The sequence below is a fragment of the Notechis scutatus genome, chromosome 3, assembly GCF_049901735.1.
Source record: "Notechis scutatus isolate UNSWTSFEM ecotype Mainland chromosome 3, rNotScu1.2, whole genome shotgun sequence".
Taxonomy (NCBI): Eukaryota; Metazoa; Chordata; class Lepidosauria; order Squamata; family Elapidae; genus Notechis; species Notechis scutatus.
In genome coordinates this window covers 171,135,767-171,154,257 of record NC_142011.1, presented here as the reverse complement: position 1 = coordinate 171,154,257, position 18,491 = coordinate 171,135,767, and the positions used below count along the sequence as shown (strand labels likewise).

General features: G+C 35.0%; 1 protein-coding gene across 1 annotated transcript; it reads left to right on the top strand.

The window, feature by feature from the left end:
* Nucleotides 1-940: 940 nt before the first annotated feature.
* CYP7A1 (cytochrome P450 family 7 subfamily A member 1) lies at nucleotides 941-9,644 on the top strand. Its single transcript, XM_026692383.2, has 6 exons — nucleotides 941-1,077; nucleotides 1,928-2,168; nucleotides 3,311-3,924; nucleotides 5,833-5,963; nucleotides 6,234-6,409; nucleotides 8,733-9,644. The coding sequence occupies exons 1-6, from the start codon at nucleotides 998-1,000 to the stop codon at nucleotides 9,027-9,029; spliced, it is 1,539 nt and encodes a 512-aa protein (XP_026548168.2). The 5' UTR covers nucleotides 941-997; the 3' UTR covers nucleotides 9,030-9,644.
* The last annotated feature ends 8,847 nt before the right edge of the window (nucleotides 9,645-18,491 follow it).

Below are 18,491 nucleotides of genomic sequence, written 5' to 3'. Positions count from 1 at the left end.
ATGGATATTACAGAACATAATTTCTATTTGATTTAGATAATTCATCTTCAGCTCTTTCTTTCTTTTATAAAAGAGTAATTGAAGCTATAATGAATTCAGACTGCAACTACTTTGTATGATAGGCCAATAACATACGTTTTTTTTCTACCAACATTTATTTTCCTTTTGCTGTAACTGGTGATGAAATCTAGAAAGTGAAAACAGTTTTCTTTTTGCAAGATGTAGCAGCTGGAATTGGACAGCACTTCAGATTCAAAGGCAGTGGTAGAGAACAGCTGTATAATTCCCCGGAAAGGTCCAGCTGCCTTAAGGAGCTGCAGATGAGTGCTAGACAATGTCCCAAGTGCCCCTTTGCCTTCAAATTAAATCTAAAGTAGAGCACAAATCTAGTAGAAGCCAACCAAATTCACCTGTCACCATGGGCAAAGATAGATTCTTTCTTTTTTTCTCTCCTTAGGTATGTTAATTGCAACTTCCAGAATTCTCAGCCAACACAGTATGTAAATTATAATATAACAAGTTGGAGGGCAATAGCTTAGAAAAGGTTGCCTAAGACAAAATCATGTGGTGATATTCCAGATAGTGGGTGTGCAGAGTTATCAAATAAAGCCAAGTCATTCGTATAAAGCCAAGAACTATAAACTGTATTTGTTAAGTCTACTTGATAAATGAAAACACATCTGATAGGCTTTTAAAATATCAGCCATTAAATTTTTTGATTACTTTGGACCTGATAAGTGATAATCAGCTCAAGGTCAAATCTAAGATGTGCAATCCGATTTTTCACAAAGCTTTTGCTCCAAACGCAAGCATAGAAATTTTGTAAAGAAATAGTTAATTAATAGCTTGCACAGGTTATTTTAGTTCAGTGAAATAAATAGATGAGCCTTCTGAATCTAAGAAATTGTCTGTATTAGTGAAATTGCCTGTATTAGTGAAATTGCCTGTATTAGTGTCAGACTTGTATCATTTTTGGAATTTATTATAGTTCTCTGATATGATGGCTTTGCTTTTGACATGGGGAGCAATGATAATATTGTGTGGTAGTTTGTGGTATATTCTGGGAGTAAGAAAAAGGTAAGAAAGATTACTTTCAAACATTCTGTCATGAACTCTGATTTTCCTCCTGTTTGATAATATAGATTTCTTTTTGAAAAAAATCTGTATTTAACACTTTTATTAACTAATTGATACAATGATTGATTGTTCAGATGTATATGTATAGGAAAGCAGAATAGGATTCTATAATCTATTTTCAGCATAAATGAAGCATGTGTGTGTGTGAAAGAAATAGAGATATGTGTAAATAGACATTGTAATCATATATATAGATAGATTATTCATATTTTATCATGAATCAGCATTTTATTCAAAGGGTTGGATAAACTGCCTCAAAGTAAACGAAGTATAAATGATAACTTTAGCTTGGCAAATAGATTTCATTGAATTTGATTTATAATCGATCTGAGGCATTCTTATTATTGGAGCTATATTAAGCTTCCAGACTGAACTGAAATCACTGAGTTCTCATCAATTGTCTACTACCTCCTCAATAGATTTACCACTTAGGGGAGAGCAAAGTCTTCCTAGTAATGGTGAAAGTACCAAGCTATAAATAGTGTTTGCCCAGCAAACATCAAGGCAAAACCTTAATTTATGAGGGTGAGGGTTTGTTCTCTGAGCTTGTGGGTTGGTTTCCGAACAGTTCATTACCAGGCTAGGTAACATCTTCAGTGGAGTTTAGGAGATCCCTTAAACTCCACTGAAGATGTGATCTAACCTGGTAATGAAATGTTTGGAAACCAACCCACAAGCTCGGAGAATGAACCCTCACCCTGATCCTATGCCCGGGGTACAGATATTCGCCACTATTGCAACTCTTAATTTTTATTGTAAATTAAATATGAATATATATTCCTTTCTTTAGACGTCAAGGGGAGCCACCTTTGGAGAATGGAGTGCTTCCATATCTTGGCTGTGCTTTACAGTTTGGGGCCAATCCTCTCAAATTCCTCAGGGAACGACAAAAGAAGCATGGTCCCACTTTCACATGTCAATTGGCTGGAAAATATGTCCATTTTCTTACAGATCCTTTCTCCTACCATGCAGTGATGCAACAAGGAAGAAACCTAGACTGGAAAAAATTCCATTTTGCAACTTCAGCAAAGGTAGCATTTCAGAAGAATAACTATAGTAATAAAGTACTTTTTCTGTTAAAAGTGGGCAGAGTGACGGGCTCAATTTAAAAACCATGGCATCAAATACTGTTTGGTGCGGGGTTTGGGGTTGTTAGCACAATATAAGGATGCTGTCCCAATATTCTTCAGATTCAAACTTTTCAGTCCAATGGGTTGAAACCAATTTTCACATTAAATTTACTTATTGCTTTATCTTATTTAGAGTTCCGTAATTCAAACTGCTTCTACTTCTTTTACAGCCTAAAAGAATCTTCCTTAATGTATATTGAGATTGATTTTCTTTATGGATTTTGATTAATCAATGCCAGCGTACTTAAGAAGATAAATTGCAGGAATACAGATGAATGTATTGTATAGTTCCTATGCACTCATTGGGACTAACTTCCAGTCATACCTAGAAATTTCACTTTAAATTATTTATTTTCAAAAGTCACATAACAACAGCAAAGAAAGCAAGAATATAAATGTAGGATTCTAACTTAGTATCAGTTTAGTTATTTGTTTGATCCTGACTGATTCAGGATGTAATTTTGTGCTTTCTTGCCTAATAATACTTGCTGTCAGGCCGGTATCAGTGTGATTTATATCTTTCAAATAAAGACACCAGTTCTGGCAAATTTTCTGCCATAAAGACAATCATTATTATGATGGATTTTTAATCTGAAAGATAGGTTTTAGATTGGTTTCAGATTTAGTATTTGGTATCATCTTCTCATCTACCAAATAAAGCCAATGATGGATGTAAATCCATTTCCTATTGTAGATGAATCTCTGGAGTTTAAATGTTTACTAAATGGGGATTCTAAATGGCTGTACTCTACCACTCTACCACTCAGAATTCATCAGTATGCAATATGTTTAAGTATACCTCATCCCAATGTTTTTTCTTTCCCTTTTATAAATTATAGAAAAAATAAAGTGCTTTCAATTTCAGATGCACATTATTATTCAGTTAGTCCAGGATATACAACACTTTAAGTAGTGCCATTCAGTTCTACCTTTAAGATGATTTGTGGTGGGTTAAATGCCATCAAAATAGGGCGAGAAGAGGGATAGGACACGAGATTAGATAATTAATTGTGGCAATTAATATTCTCAATATTTGGTGGCAGGCCTTTGGACACGCAAGCATTGATCCAAGCGATGGATTCACTACTGAGAATATGCACCATACCTTCATAAGAACATTGCAGGGTAATGCCTTAACATTTCTCAGTGAAACTATGATGGAGAACCTGCATTATGTCATGGTGGAGTCAAGTGCAGAAAAAACGAATCTCAATGACTGGGTCACTGATAAGCTTTATGAATTCTGCTATCGTGTGATGTTTGAATCTGGGTTTTTAACATTGTTTGGTACAGAATTTAATACACATCACGACAAGGTCCTTTCTTCTAGTCAACAAGACCAGAGAGCACGTATCCTCAGTGCCCTAGAGAACTTCAAGGAATTTGACCAAATCTTCCCAGCTCTTGTAGCAGGTCTTCCAATCCATCTATTTAAAAATGCTTACAGTGCACGAGAGAAGCTAGCTGAGGCTCTGCTCCATGAGAACCTTGAAAAAAGAGAAAACATTTCGGAACTCATTTCTCTCCGTATGTACTTGAATGATACATTGTCCACTTTTGATGATATGGATAAAGCAAAGACACATCTTGCAATCCTGTGGGCATCACAAGCTAACACAATACCTGCTACATTTTGGAGTTCGTTCTATCTTATTAGGTGAGTTCATACAAATAGTGGTCAACAAGAAAACTATTTCTATTTATTATGGTCAGTTCATTTACTGTTCACTAAATGGTGAAATGAGTATTTGTTGATAAGCTGGGTGAATATTTTTAAATATATTAATGATATTTGTTAAACATTTTCTTCTGCCTGTCAGATTTCAGACACTATTAATAAAGCATGACTTATTAGAACACTATAGAAAAGGACTGGCAGAGCCAGGGCCCAGGGAAAAAGAGGGGTCAGCCTAGAACATAGGTGTCTAATTAGAGATGTTATTGTCATGTGATATTTTGCAACATTTTTTCCCTTCGCAGAGCTGGGTGGGCATGGCCTGTGTGTGATGCATCTGGCCCACGGGCCTCCACCCCTAGAATCATTACTTAGCCACAGAGAAAATCCACAACCTCCTACCTTGATTGCCATTGACCCATTAACCAGATGCTGACTATAAATTGAGAAGATTCCTGTACTTTTTTCTGGCTTGTAGAAATAAATCAGTTAAATTGGACTTTTACATGTGGACCTGGTCTTTTGCACCTGACACCATTGCCGTGATAGACATGGTTTGTCTTTTGCACCTGACGCCATTGCCGTGATAGACATGGTTTGTTAAGAAATGAGCAGTGCATGTATCCTCAAAACTGGGAAGAATTGAACAACCAGCTCTTTTGCAATTGTATTGCTGTAGGTTATTATTTTGTAAAACACTATTTATATGTTTCATTTTTGCTACAAAACTTAGGACAGCCTTTTACAAACCAATATTATCTAATGACTTCAAAGCAGAACTCTTACAAAGCTTATGCTGGGCAGAAATTCAGGATTTGTTATCCTAGGATAATCTGCATTTGCGATTCCATGATGTTCTTTTAGAGAACATCTCTGCAGATAAAGAATCCCATGAAACCAATATTACAAAAGGAAGAGCATTAAAATAAACTCTAAAAAAGGCCATTTATATTTGCTCAGAATTAGATTGTGTAAATACCCTGTAACAAATGCTTGCAGCATCCTAATATTAGCAATACAATTTACGAAAACTGGTGAGATTATTCTGATGATACACGCCCTATATTGATTCATTTATCATTAATCTGACCTCCATAAGGATTAATTGGCTCATGTATTCAGGAGAAAGGATGGAACTACATAATATCTTCATAGAAATTTGATGTCAGTAGAAATACAGTGCTTCAAATATATAGAAATACAGAAAGACACATCTTGGAGAACTGAACGGAATCCCAATAAATATGATTGAATGCTTTAATATGCCTTAAAGGTTGTAAACAAGACTGAACTGAATAGTATACAATAACTGTGCAACTTGTTTAGGTATAATTGCTGCAGAAATATAAATTTAGTTATGTTAAAGTTACAACATGCCAATTTCAAAGTTCTGATGCTTAAGTCTCCAATACTCAGGATAAGATAACTTTTCAATTGTCTCCTTTTTAGAGTATGTATGAGGTTAAAAACATGCTTTCAGAATACATTTTGATAGTGGGATACTAAGACTGAGAGGCAAAATGAAAAACAGTAAAGCTGATCATAGAGAGGGGTGTAGACAGAACATTTCTATATGTAAACTGAGCCATACAACCACATTTTCATAGCAACCACATTTTCATAGCTGAGTCCAGATAGAAATGCTGCCAGTGGCCATGCTTCCTCTCTTGGTTTTTTAAAGATATGATTATCATGGTAAGGCCTGCCTGAAAGTCATCACAATCTCGAGCTGTTTCTGAGGATAGTGCACAATGATTGTCATAATGTATTTTTATTAATGTTCATTGTATGGCTTAGATTAATGTCTAGAGTCTCCTCGGCAAGATGGACAACACAGATGATTAATAACAAACATTTGTATTGTGATTTCACTGTGTCTTTCTCTTTCAGGAATCCCAGTGCAATGAAAGCAGTTACAAAAGAGGCTGAACGAGTGCTAAAAGATGCTGGCGAAAAGATTTGTTCAAGCAGGAAACCCATTTGCTTGAATCAAAAACAGCTAGATGACATGCCTATATTAGGTACGCTTGGTTAACTTTTACTGAAATATATGAACTCCCATCTGCTAGAATTTAGAAACCACTAATCATCAGAACAAATCAGCTGAATAATAGTCTTAGTCGTGCTCTAATGATGAAATTTAGTATGCTTGGCTGGAACAACAGTTCATGCATTGGTTTTGGTCTTTCATTTTTACTGGATCAGATTACTTTTGACTTTGCTATCAGTACAGTAACACAGCTGTTTATCTTACATTTAGATGAAAGTTTATTTCTACTCTCTTTACACAGACAGTGTTATAAAAGAAGCACTAAGACTCTCCAGTGCCTCCATGACAGTCCGAGTTGCAAAGAAAGATTTCATTTTGCAATTGAGCAGCGATTCCTACCATATCCGCAAAGATGACATCATAGCTGTTTATCCCCAGCTGTTACATCTTGATCCCGAAATCTATCCTGATCCACTGGTGAGTTTTCCAACAAAATAGTTTGCCTGACTATGAATAGGAAGAAATTATTCTATATTATAAAACAATTTGAATTTTGCTCAGTGAATTCTCCCACAGGTAAGAACTTAATACCACAGGCAAAATAATATCAGTATTTGTTCAGGCTCCATCTTTGATTCAGTATTACCAATAATTAGGTGGATTAATACTTTTCATTTATAATGATAAATGAGTTATCATCCCAATAATTATTTCAGTGTTAGTTTCCTAAGACATTATGTTTTACTGATGTTGATAAATCACTGGGAAAGAAATGGTCTGAAATAATCATTTTATCCTGAGGTTATTAAGTAAAGCATGATCAAATATACAGCACACTACTCTGGATATAGCAAGAAAGAAGCCATAAATACTAGAATTAGATGCCAAATAATCTGTTTTGCTAATAATTTTATTAAAATGTACAATATAAAGATACATACAAATACAAACAAAGAAAAATATAAACAGTAAAGAAAAAAGTATGAAGAGATAGAAGAAAGAAAAAAATCTTCATATATTCTTTCACACCATTTTAAGTATCTTACAGGAAATATTCTTTTAAGTTAACCTAGTCCCTTAATTTTCCCAAATTAACATTGTAGTCCCCTTTTTGCTGTTTTCCAAAAGTTATTTTTTTTCTTTTTAATCCTTAAATTTAAATAAATCTTCATTAATCCAGGGCACAAGGAAACTCCCGGCATGATAAATCTTGCATAATAACAAAAAATATCATTAGCAGAATATCATTAGCAAAAATATAATTCTTAACTATCCTAGAATAGTTAAGAAAGGTAGTAGGCAAATCCAGGGTGCTTTTGAAGATGCTAAACCATGGCTTAGATATGGTGATTTTTCACAGATTCCTATAATTCTCAAACCTCTGGAGATTACTATGGGGAGCTTGTGCATAAAGCAAGCCTGTGAGTAATCCTAGCATCTCCTTGACCTGGAAAGGAGTAACTGTGAGAGGGATATTGGAGTCTTAGTGGACAACCAGCTAAATATGAGCCAGCAGTGTGCAGCAGCAGCCAAAAAAGCTAATGCCATCCTAAATTGCATCAACAGAAGGATATAATTGAGATCAAGTGAGGTACTAATGCCACTCTATAAAGCCTTAGTAAGACCACACCTAGAGTACTGCATCCAGTTTTGGTCACCATATTATAAAAAAGATGTTGAGACTCTGGAAAAAGTACAGAGAAGAGCAACCAGAATGATTAGGGGACTGGAGACTAAAACATATGAAGAATGGTTACATGAACTGGGCATGGGTAGTCTAGTGAAGAGAAGGACTGGAGGGACATGATATCAGTGTTCCAATATTTGAAGGGCTGCCACAGAGATGAAGGGGTCAAGCTATTTTCTAAAGCGCCTGTAGGCCAGACAAGGTATAATGGATGGAAACGGAACAAGGAGAGATTTAACCTGGAAATAAGGAGAAATTTTCTGACAGTGACAACAATCAACCAATGGAACAGCTTGCCCTCGGAAGTTGTGGGAGCGACATCACTTGAGACTTTCAAGAAGAGATTGGCTGCCATTTGTCAGAAATAGTGTAGGGTCTCCCGCTTGGGTGGGGGGTTGGACTAGATGACCTACAAGGTCCCTTCCAACTCTGATTATCTGTTTATCTGAGTTCCAAGGAGTCAGTCCAATCACATACTTCTTTTTTTGTCATATCTAGAAGTTTCATTCTTATGGATCCATCTTCAATCTGCCATTATTGCCCATAATTGTGTGAAAGTTAAAATTAAATGATAACAATGCATATATATATATATGCATTGTTATGCGTGTGCGTGTGTGTGTGTGTGTGATAAAGTGTAATAAATAAACAATAGATAGATTGAAAGAGAGTGATTGTTGCTTTTTAATCCATACTCATTAATGATGAAGAGGAAAAAAACCTACTCCCAGAAGAATTTCTGAAATAAGTAGAAAGCAAAGAAAAAATATCTAAAGATAGTGATATCATTAAAATGACAAACTAAATGCAAAAGATCAAGGCTATGGCTATTCATTTGGTAAAAAGGGAAGTAGGATTTATTGCTTATTTCATCTGAAATTTTTGCATATTTCCAACATTTTATCCATATTTCCAATATTTTACTTGAAAGTTGTTTAATATTCTGAAATATATCATCATATTTAAGTTATCTGGCTAGTAACATATTCAGCAATTGATTTCCAAATCATCAGGAAAAAGAATATCAGTTTTCATTTGCAATTCTTAAATTATCTTAAGGTTTCTGTAGAAATTGTTGTGTTAACACATACACTGTTCTGAATTTTATTACAGACATTCAAATTTGATCGTTATCTCGGTGAAAATGGAGAAGAAAAAACTTTCTATCGGAATGGTCACAAATTAAAATATTATTTTATGCCATTTGGAACAGGATTGGCCAAGTGCCCTGGAAGATGGTTTGCTATTAATGAAATCAAACAATTTCTTACTTTCTTGCTTTTTTATTTTGAAGTAGAGCTAATTGACAAGAATGTAAAATGCCCTTCTTTGGATCAATCGCGAGCTGGACTTGGCGTTTTGCAACCTTCAAATGATATAGATTTCAAGTACAGATTAAAACTTCCATGAATTTGAAGAGCACTATTATATCTTAGTCCAAAGAGGTAGAAAGGTCCATCAAGTAAATTGCAATATACTAGAAAAAAAGAGACAGTTTGGAGAAACTGCTGTCATTGTTTTACATGGTTGTACAGGAAATATTTTCCAGTGTAAATCAAATTTCTGGACTGATTCTTGTGAGTGCTAGTTCAGTCCACTAAATGTGCTTGTATTGGTTTTGAGACTAGATCAAAACCAAAGGGAAAAGATGAAAGAAGGACTGACCGTCCATAACCCCAAAGCCTTCCAGATTAAAGTCAGAGACAAGATTACTTCACCACATTTTGAAAAGCAATAGAACAATCTTGCACCATGCTGCCTTTTACGTACTTGCAAATAAAACTTGTGAACACAAGATCACAGGTTAGATTTTAGGTCACTGATAAAATGTGTACAAAACTCATCCCAATACTAGAAGAGTATGAAATACTTTTTCAGACAAGGATGGTCCAGCTTTCCTTACGGCTTTTGTAGAACCTTATCTATAACATAATCCCAGATGAAGGTATGCGTATTGTGGGTTTTTATTTGTTTGTGTATAACTACTGAGTATAGATTTTATTTTCTTCAATAAAATATTTTATTAATTCTGGAAAACCTTAAGAGTGATTTCTTATTCTTCAGCTCAGACAATTTTCAAGAGTGATGACATCCCCTACTACAGAACCAACCAAAATCTGCTCAATATGTAACATCTAAAAAATATTCAGAGGAAAATGTCAGGGGAAAAATAAGAATTCTGGGTTATGAACAAATAGAAGGTCACTGTCAGTTTACTTACTGATAGACCAAAGTAACCTCACACTATTTTATTCTTTCTCTGGCACAGTCAACAAAACTATACAACTTTCCTAATACATTAAACAGAATAGAAGATGTGCTGCTATTTATTTAACCTGTAATAACCTTCAAAAAAAGCAGGCAAAGACTCTTTAACACAAGTAAAGTAAGGATTCAGGCCAGCAGATGGATTCATATCACTGTAAAAAAAATAATTAGTACAGTTCATAGATGTTCCCTAATTGTCCTAGCCAAGTTCCTTTTCTTAGTCTAACAACTGTTAAAATCAACACAAGGAGAAATCCCATTCACACGTGTCACCTATCTCAGGATCAGGGTAAAGGAACATACTTTTGAAAATAGTGTCTACCTTCAATTGAGATTGCTCCAAGTGTTTTGCAGCAATCCAGATTGCCAGAAGTTAGAGAAAGAATTTTTGACATGGAAAAGGATGACTGGAAAAAGATAAAAGGGTACAGGTAGTCTTTGACTTATGACCACAATTGAGCCCAAATTTTTGGTTGTTAAATGACACATTTGTTAAGTGAGTTTTGCCCCACTTTATGACTTTTGTTGCCATAGTTGTTAAGTGAATCACCACAGTTGATAAGTTAGTAACCCAGTTGTTAAGGGACTGGCCCAAAATTTATGTTAAGTGACACATTTATTAAGTGGCACATTTGTTAAGTGAGTTTCAATGGTTTTGGATGGATTCCACATAGAAGTTGCACAGAGGAAGAATGCAATTTGTCTTAGAAACACCTGATTGACTGCGCAAGAAAGAAGTGATCGGATTGATATAAGCCTTGATCTGATCCAGCATGACTACTTAACTTTTTACATCCCACTTTATGCTGCAGCACCTTCAAATACATATGGTCAGTGTGCCTTATACCTGACAAAAGCCATATTTTATTCCAAGTATGCTCAAACTATTCTACATAAACTCAGCTTTCTAATCTAGTGATTATGTTGCAAGTCAACATCATGTTGCTCATATCTCACTAAGTAAGAGATGCATGCAGCATATTAACTCACTTATGAATTTGAATTACTATGTGGTATATTATATTATATATATATATAGCATACAACTTAAGTATATAAAGATTTTTATCTCTGTCTTTAATACCACACACTTATAGGGAAACAATAGGAAGCAAATGTTCAATTTATGTTAGGCTCTAGCCAGCCAGAGTCACCTTATAGGGGATTATGAGAAGCATAACAATTTAATCGAGAAAATAAATAAATACTACTTTCCCTAATCTGATTCGTTACATATTTTGGAAAGTGTCTGCTTTTGGATATGTTAAATATGCTACATACTCCTCTATCAAAAAAGTTATCTGAGTGACAGATTAAAATAAGTCCTGCTGTATCTGTTAATATTTATACCATTATAATATTCTTTCTAAATTTATACTGTATTTTTAAAATATAAAGGCAACAATAATAATTCAAAAAGATAGTTTTTCACACATATCTATCGTCATTCAAATCATCATATTAGTTGAAATAGGTTTACACAATGCAATCTATATTTACACCTCATGGATGTCAGCACTTCAACACAAAATAGGATTCTTATTATCTCTGTAGAGAACCTGGAGCTTACTTATAAGCAATGTATCTGTAGCTAAAGCAAACATTTCTTGGAAACTACTGATAGAAAACATTTAAGAGATTTGGAAATTCATGGACAGAAGAAAAACAACCTTTTTTTCTTCAGACAAATCTGCAAACAGTAGGTTAGTGTTGATAACAGTATAATGCTTAATTAGCATTGAAACTGTTACATCAGAGATTTAATTGAAAATGTTGTTGACCTCACTCTGCAGATTTTTGTTTGATGAAACTGAGGAATAGATTGCATAATGGATGTGTTTATATACCATAGACATGACATATCCTTTTTATATAGTTTCCAACACTCCAGACAAATAAGTATGATCACCTTCAATATTATTAATTTGCTCAGCATTCTCTATATCCAGTCCTCTAAAATATTGTTATAAAGTTGATACAAAATATATTATTTAATTTTGTTCAAACAAAATCAATAAATCCTAAATGGAGAGATTATCTTTCAAGAATTGAGTATAGAGCTGCATTTGGACCACTGTCTGTAGAAAGAACAAATATCTTTTGTCAGATGTCCTAGACTAAATGGTCTTTTATTATCATGATTGTAACCAATAAAAAGGAATAAAAAAGAAAAAGAAGGAGAGAAGGAGAGAGGGAAAATGTTATATAGATACATTTACAGAATTTAAAAGTATATAAATTATAAGATACATATTGGTTATGTATCCTATTAGGATTAACAATATATAAATATATTCTTATATAAAGGGGTCTTATATATGTGTGTGTAGCCAAAATAGCACTTTCAAGCCCAAAAGGTACATAGCTTTTTGGTGAAGTCCTGAGAGCTATAGAAGCAAACATGGTTTCCTAAAAGTAGCAGAAGAAGTGGAGAGATGCAAGGAACAAGGTAATAATTCAACAGAAGGTGAGAAAGAGATGTGTAAACTGAAATTAGAAGGAGTAAGGGAACAAATAGGGGATGCTTAAGAAGATGCAACTCAGAGCAAGAAACAGGATAAACTTACAAGAGGAATACCTGCAATAGACATTTAAAAGCTGCATAAAAATGTATACAATGCAGAAAGAACAAAAGCCTACATTAGAAAGAGCTGCATGGAAACAGTAGTGCATTAAGAAATGTTGCTTACAAACAAACATGTGTAAGGGAAAGTTAGAGGTGATAATTTCAGTTTTTCCAAGGTGAACTCTGTGCTTTTAAATAAAAAATAGAAATATTCACAAAATAGAGTAATACTTGAATACCTTCTATTTTGTGTGAGATCTTAGGCATCACTTAGCTTTACATCCATAACTGCTTCCCTGAGCCAATTTTATCAACAGCATTTTTGTCCACATAGTATATGTAAACAGGGTTACCTGACATAAATATTTCAACAGTCTATTTAAAGAAAATCAATACAATCTCTTCCAACAATACTCTCTCTTATAGATGATTCAACTCACTAAATCTCCCGGCACAGAAAAACAGCTGATGATTGGGGAGGAGGGGAAACGTAAAAATAGCAATTTAGCAGGCAAATTTGATGGTGCGCATGCCAGGTAAGGAGTGAGTGGGCAGGGAGGGGAGGGGTGGAGCCAGTCAGTGGCATGATTTGCTGGTTCTCCAAACTGGGCAGAATCGTAACAACCGGTTCTATAGAACCGGTCCGACCAGGTAGAATCCCACCCCTGGGATTCCTGCTTGAGCAGGAGACTGGACGAGAAGACCTCCAAGGTCCGTTCCAGCTCTAGTCCGGTTCTGATTCTGATGCAGTCTAGAACTGGGTTATGCAAGCTGGGACTAGTAAGGGAAAGACAATAGATATTCCATTCATGGACTGAAAACAAAGATATAACTAGAATGTCTTTAAAGAGGTAAAGACAGGCATAAAGGATATTTTCATCTCCAGCTGATTATTAATTTACAAATTTCATAATCTGAAGGGAAAGAAGATCCCAGAAACATGAAAAGAGCCCTGAGGCTGGAGCAGGTCAAAGCAAGGACATTGAAAAAATGTGGTCAGAAAAGTTAAGATTTATTTATTTATTTATTTATTTATTTATTTATTTATTTATTTATTTATTTGATTTGCCAATTGTTTACAAGATAATAAGTATAAGTGTATACATAGTTGTGAATACATGAAATGGGTACATATAAGAAAAATAAAGAAGAATAAGAGAAACAATAGGACAGGGACGGTAGGCACGTTGGTGCGCTTATGCACGCCCCTACAGACCTCTTAGGAAAGGGGTGAGGTCAATAGTAGACAGTCTAAGGTTAAAGTTTTTGGGGTTTGGGGAAGAAACTACAGAGTCGGGTAGAGTATTCCAGACATTGACCACTCTATTGCTGAAGTCGTATTTCCTGCAATCAAGTTTGGTGCGGTTAACTTTGAGTTTGTATCTATTGTGTGCTCTTGTGTTGTTATGGTTGAAGCTGAAGTATTCATTGACAGGTAGGACATTGCAATGTATGATTTTATATACCATGCTTAAATCAGACCAAGGACAGCGTAATTCAAGGTTTTCTAGTTCTAGAATTTCAAGTCTGGTGGCATAAGGTATTCTACAATGAGTAAAGGGTGGAGAACTCTTCTTGTGAAATATTTCTGGACTTTCTCAACTGTGCTAATATCAGATACGTAATGTGGGTTCCAGACTGATGAACTGTATTCGAGTATTGGTCTAGCAAATGTTTTGTATGCTCTGGTTAGTAGTGTGATATTACCAGAGAAAAAGCTACGTAGGATTAGGTTAACAACTCTTAATGCCTTTTTGGCTATGTAGTTGCAGTGGGCTCTAGCACTTAGATCATTAGAGATGAGTATTCCAAGGTCCTTTACAGAGCTTGGGTCATCAACAAGATCTTGACTATTCAGCTTGTATTTTATTTTCTGATTTTTTTTGCCAATATGTAAGACAGAGCATTTATTTGTTGAGATTTGAAGTTGCCATTTGTTTGACCATTCTGATACATAGTCAAGATCTTTTTGTAGGGTAGCAGTATTGTCTGTGGTATTGAACAGCTTTACATCATCAGCGAAAAGAACGCAATTGCTCTTAATATGATCACAGAGGTCATTTATGTAGAGTATGAAGAGAGTTGGTCCTAGAACACTGCCTTGGGGGACACCACTATTGACAGGTACAGAATTTGATAGGACGCTCCCAATTTTGACCATTTGTTGTCTGTTTGCCAGGAATGCTTCTATCCAGTTATTCAGTTGTCCAGAGATACCATAGGATTTTATTTTTAGGAGTAGTTTGTCGTGTACCACTGAATCAAAGGCTTTACAGAAGTCTATGTAGATTGCGTCTATTGCTTTGCCTGGTCGAGTTGTGTCGTCCATATGTTTTTGCAGTGTAAGAGTTGCAGATTACAGGATAGTTTTTTCTGAAACCAAATTGTTTATTGGAGAGTAGGTTGTTTATCTCTAAGTGGAGGATGATGGATTGGTTAATAATTGATTCCATGACTTTACCAGTGACGCAGCATAAGGAGATTGGTCTGTAATTTTCAACTAGGCTTGGGTCTCCCTTTTTGAAGATGGGGATGACTGTGGCTTGTGACCATAGGTTAGGCAAGGAGCTGGTCCTGAAAGATGGCGCAATCAAAATTCTACCTGTTTTTTTATGTGAGTGCTCCATTTAGGAAACTTACCAGCAAGGACAGGAGTAATATAGTTGTTTCTACTATTACTCCTAGCAGTGGTGGGATTCAACTTTTTTTACTACCAGTTCTGTGGCTTGGTTCTGTTCCCTTGATGTCAAGAGAAGGATACTGTAAAATCTCCAGTCAGAGGTGGTATTTGCCGGTTCTCCGAACTACTCAAAATTTCCACTACCAGTTCTCCAGAACTAGTCAGAACCTGCTGAATACCACTCTGTACCCTAGCAGTTGATATTCAAATATTCAAATTAGATTCAGGAGTGGCAAATGCACATGAAGACTAAGAGCTGTTAGTAACCCAACTAAATTTGAGTAGTGTCCTTTGAAAACAGTTTAGAACTGTAGCCATCATGATGTCTAATAGCAAAGAATTCCATAATTTAGTGGCATAAGAGGTATAGGTAGAATGCTCTTTCCCCTAATTCCAAATTCTCTGTGAATGGACAACTGAAACAGAGAGACTAGCTGCGTGTCAATGTAGCTTGAGCCTAAGGCAATAGTCTCTAACTAACAGAAATACATGTGGTAATTTTTTTTACAGCATCCTAGATAAAACTGCATGTAACACAGTGATTATTTGATAAGCACTTAGCCTTAAGTGTTCAGCCTTGAGTATATAGCCTTGACCAGCATTAGTCAAGGATTTTTGATATAATAGGTATTTTTAATCTCTAATACAGCAAAATATGCCTTGAACCTTTGGACAATTGAAGTGATTACCCCCCCTCCCTCCATCAAATACTGGGAAACATCACCAAACTAGACACATTGCATTAAATCAATATAAAGACCTTGATTATTTTAATCAGTTGAGGTATAAACAATAAATATATTGAGGAAGTGAGGAAATTTCAGACAACAATATTGCTCAACAATATTGAAATCAAAAGATGCACCAGCATGATTCCTGAAGCCTTGCCTGAAGCCTCTTGCAAGTTATATCTGAAATGGTATTTTTAAGGGGGAAATTACTGTATTCATTCAAAGGAAACATATTTGATATTTCTAATGTATTTTTAAATCAAAAAATAGATTATTTTTCCAGCCTCAATTTTAATTTTTTGATATTAAAAGATGTATATTATTTTATAAGAACATTCATTTATTGAGTCCTTGGTGGTCTCTGAGTTCTTTCTCAGAGAATAAACATCAGTCCTTTCTAGCTTTAATAATGTAACCTACAATAGTTAGGTCATGAAATGACTGCAAGAAAACACCCAAGCTCAGAGAGCATCAAATATGCCACAGTTCAATCCTAAACTACAGGTAGTCCAGAGGTGGTATTCAGCAGGTTCTGACCAATTCTGGTAGCGGAAATTTTGAGTAGTTTGGAGAACTGGCAAATACCACCTCTGATTGGAGATTTTACAGTATCCTTCCCCTGCCACGCCCACAGAATCGGTAGTAAAAAAAATTGAATCCCACCACTGAGGTAGTCTTCAACTTATGACAATTGAACCCAAAATTTATGTTGTTAAGTGAGATATTTGTTAAGTGAGTTTTACCCCATTTTAAAGACATTTCTGGCTACAGTTGTTAAGTGAATCACTGAAGTGGTTAAGTTAGTAACCGGGGAATCTGACTTCTTCTGACTTTGTCAGAAGATCTCAAAAAGTGATCACATGACCCCAAGACACAGCAACTGTCGTAAATATGAACCAGTTGCCAAGCATCTGAATTTTGATCACATGATCATGGGGAGGCTGGAAGTGGTAACTGTGGAAAAATGGTCCTGTCACCTTTTCCAGTGCCATTGTAACGTTGAATGGTCATTAAGTGAACCATTGTAAGTTGAGGACTACCTGTACAAATATTCTCTTCTATTAATGTTCATTTGATTTGAAAAATATCTGTCATCTTATGTCCAGAAGTTCTCAATGCAGAGAGAATACATTAGTCAGTGTAAATATTTTAAGTCTCCTTTATCTATTAGGCTAAGAGTAGAAGGCTACCATTAATCAATGTAGCTGTCCTGTACCTTTTGCAACTCCATTAGATTGGACTATAAAGGATCTCAGAATTATTTATTTCCTGTTTTAGATTTTTCTCTTACTTACCTTGAAAAAAGAACTGTTTTAGGTCCTTGGCATAGCAATAGGAACTGTCACTTAAGTAAACTGAAGGAAATTTTAAGAAAAATCCCACTAAAATAGTAACATTGTTTGCAACAGCAACAAAAAAGGTGACCCTCTGGTTTTGAAAATCTTCCAAAAAGCAGCTGTGGCAAAATTATTGCACAATAGAATCATTTTGAAGCCCTTTCAATGTTGGATTTCCACTAGCAGTTTGTTTATAATAGTTAAAATTCAAAAACAAATTCAAAGAACTTGTCCGCAAAAAAACTTAATTTTGGAACGATTAGGAGAATTTTTGTATGTTCCATATTACAGACTAATAAAGGTGGTTTGGTATCTGAAACTATAATCCAGTGTACTGAGCCATTGATGTTAGTGGACAAAAATCAATATAAAAAGGCATTGCTATAATATGAACATTAAGTGAATGTTCTGTTTGTGACTGAGTTTCTTAAGAATGTCCTACTTTTGGCACAAGGATAATCCAGTATATTACAGAAATCTTGTTCTAATCATAAATGAATAGGAGAAAGAGACTGAAAAACCCTGTAAATAATCTTCTGACAATTTTAAGTGTTGGTCCGTGAAATGCACAAAGTGTTATTGATGTAGGTCAATTCCACTTGTATTTTTAGAACGTAAGAATCAGCCAGACCTGCTTTTTTCTTATGAGAAAGATGTTGACAATTGGAGTTGCAGAACTCGTCAATCCCATCTCTTGTGGTCTTATGCAAGATGTTTTTTGGCTGAAGGAAGCCAAGGTTATGGACATATACAATGTCTAGTATCCTCAGAAACAGTTAATTTACTGTATCTTTTCCAAGTCATCCAATGATATGTAAGATTTAAATTGGCCATTCCAGTAAAGACTGTTTCAAACAGGGTTGGGCTGTAGAGTTAGGAAGATGACCTTGATGGAGACATGCAGATTCCAGTGCCAAAGTGACAATGACTATTTTTTTAAAATCCAGAATGTCCAGATAATGTTTGGAAGTAAATAATTTATTGGTCTATAAAAAGGAGGTGCAGCAAAATCATATTTTGGTATATAAATAAATATAAAAGCCTCTGTGGTTACAGTCAATCTCAATTTTAGTTGTACATACCTAGTAGAGTTTATTTCGTGGTCTGGTCTTCCTAATGAAGCTAACACAAGTAGTTTGGTACAATTTAAGTTTATCTAATCCCCTTCTCCAAGTTGACAAATTGACAAAAATGAATCAACAGTTATTAACAAATAAATAACCATCTGGATTATACTCAGATGGAATTGGCAACTTTATGCTAATATGGTTGAATGTAAAGGATATTTGT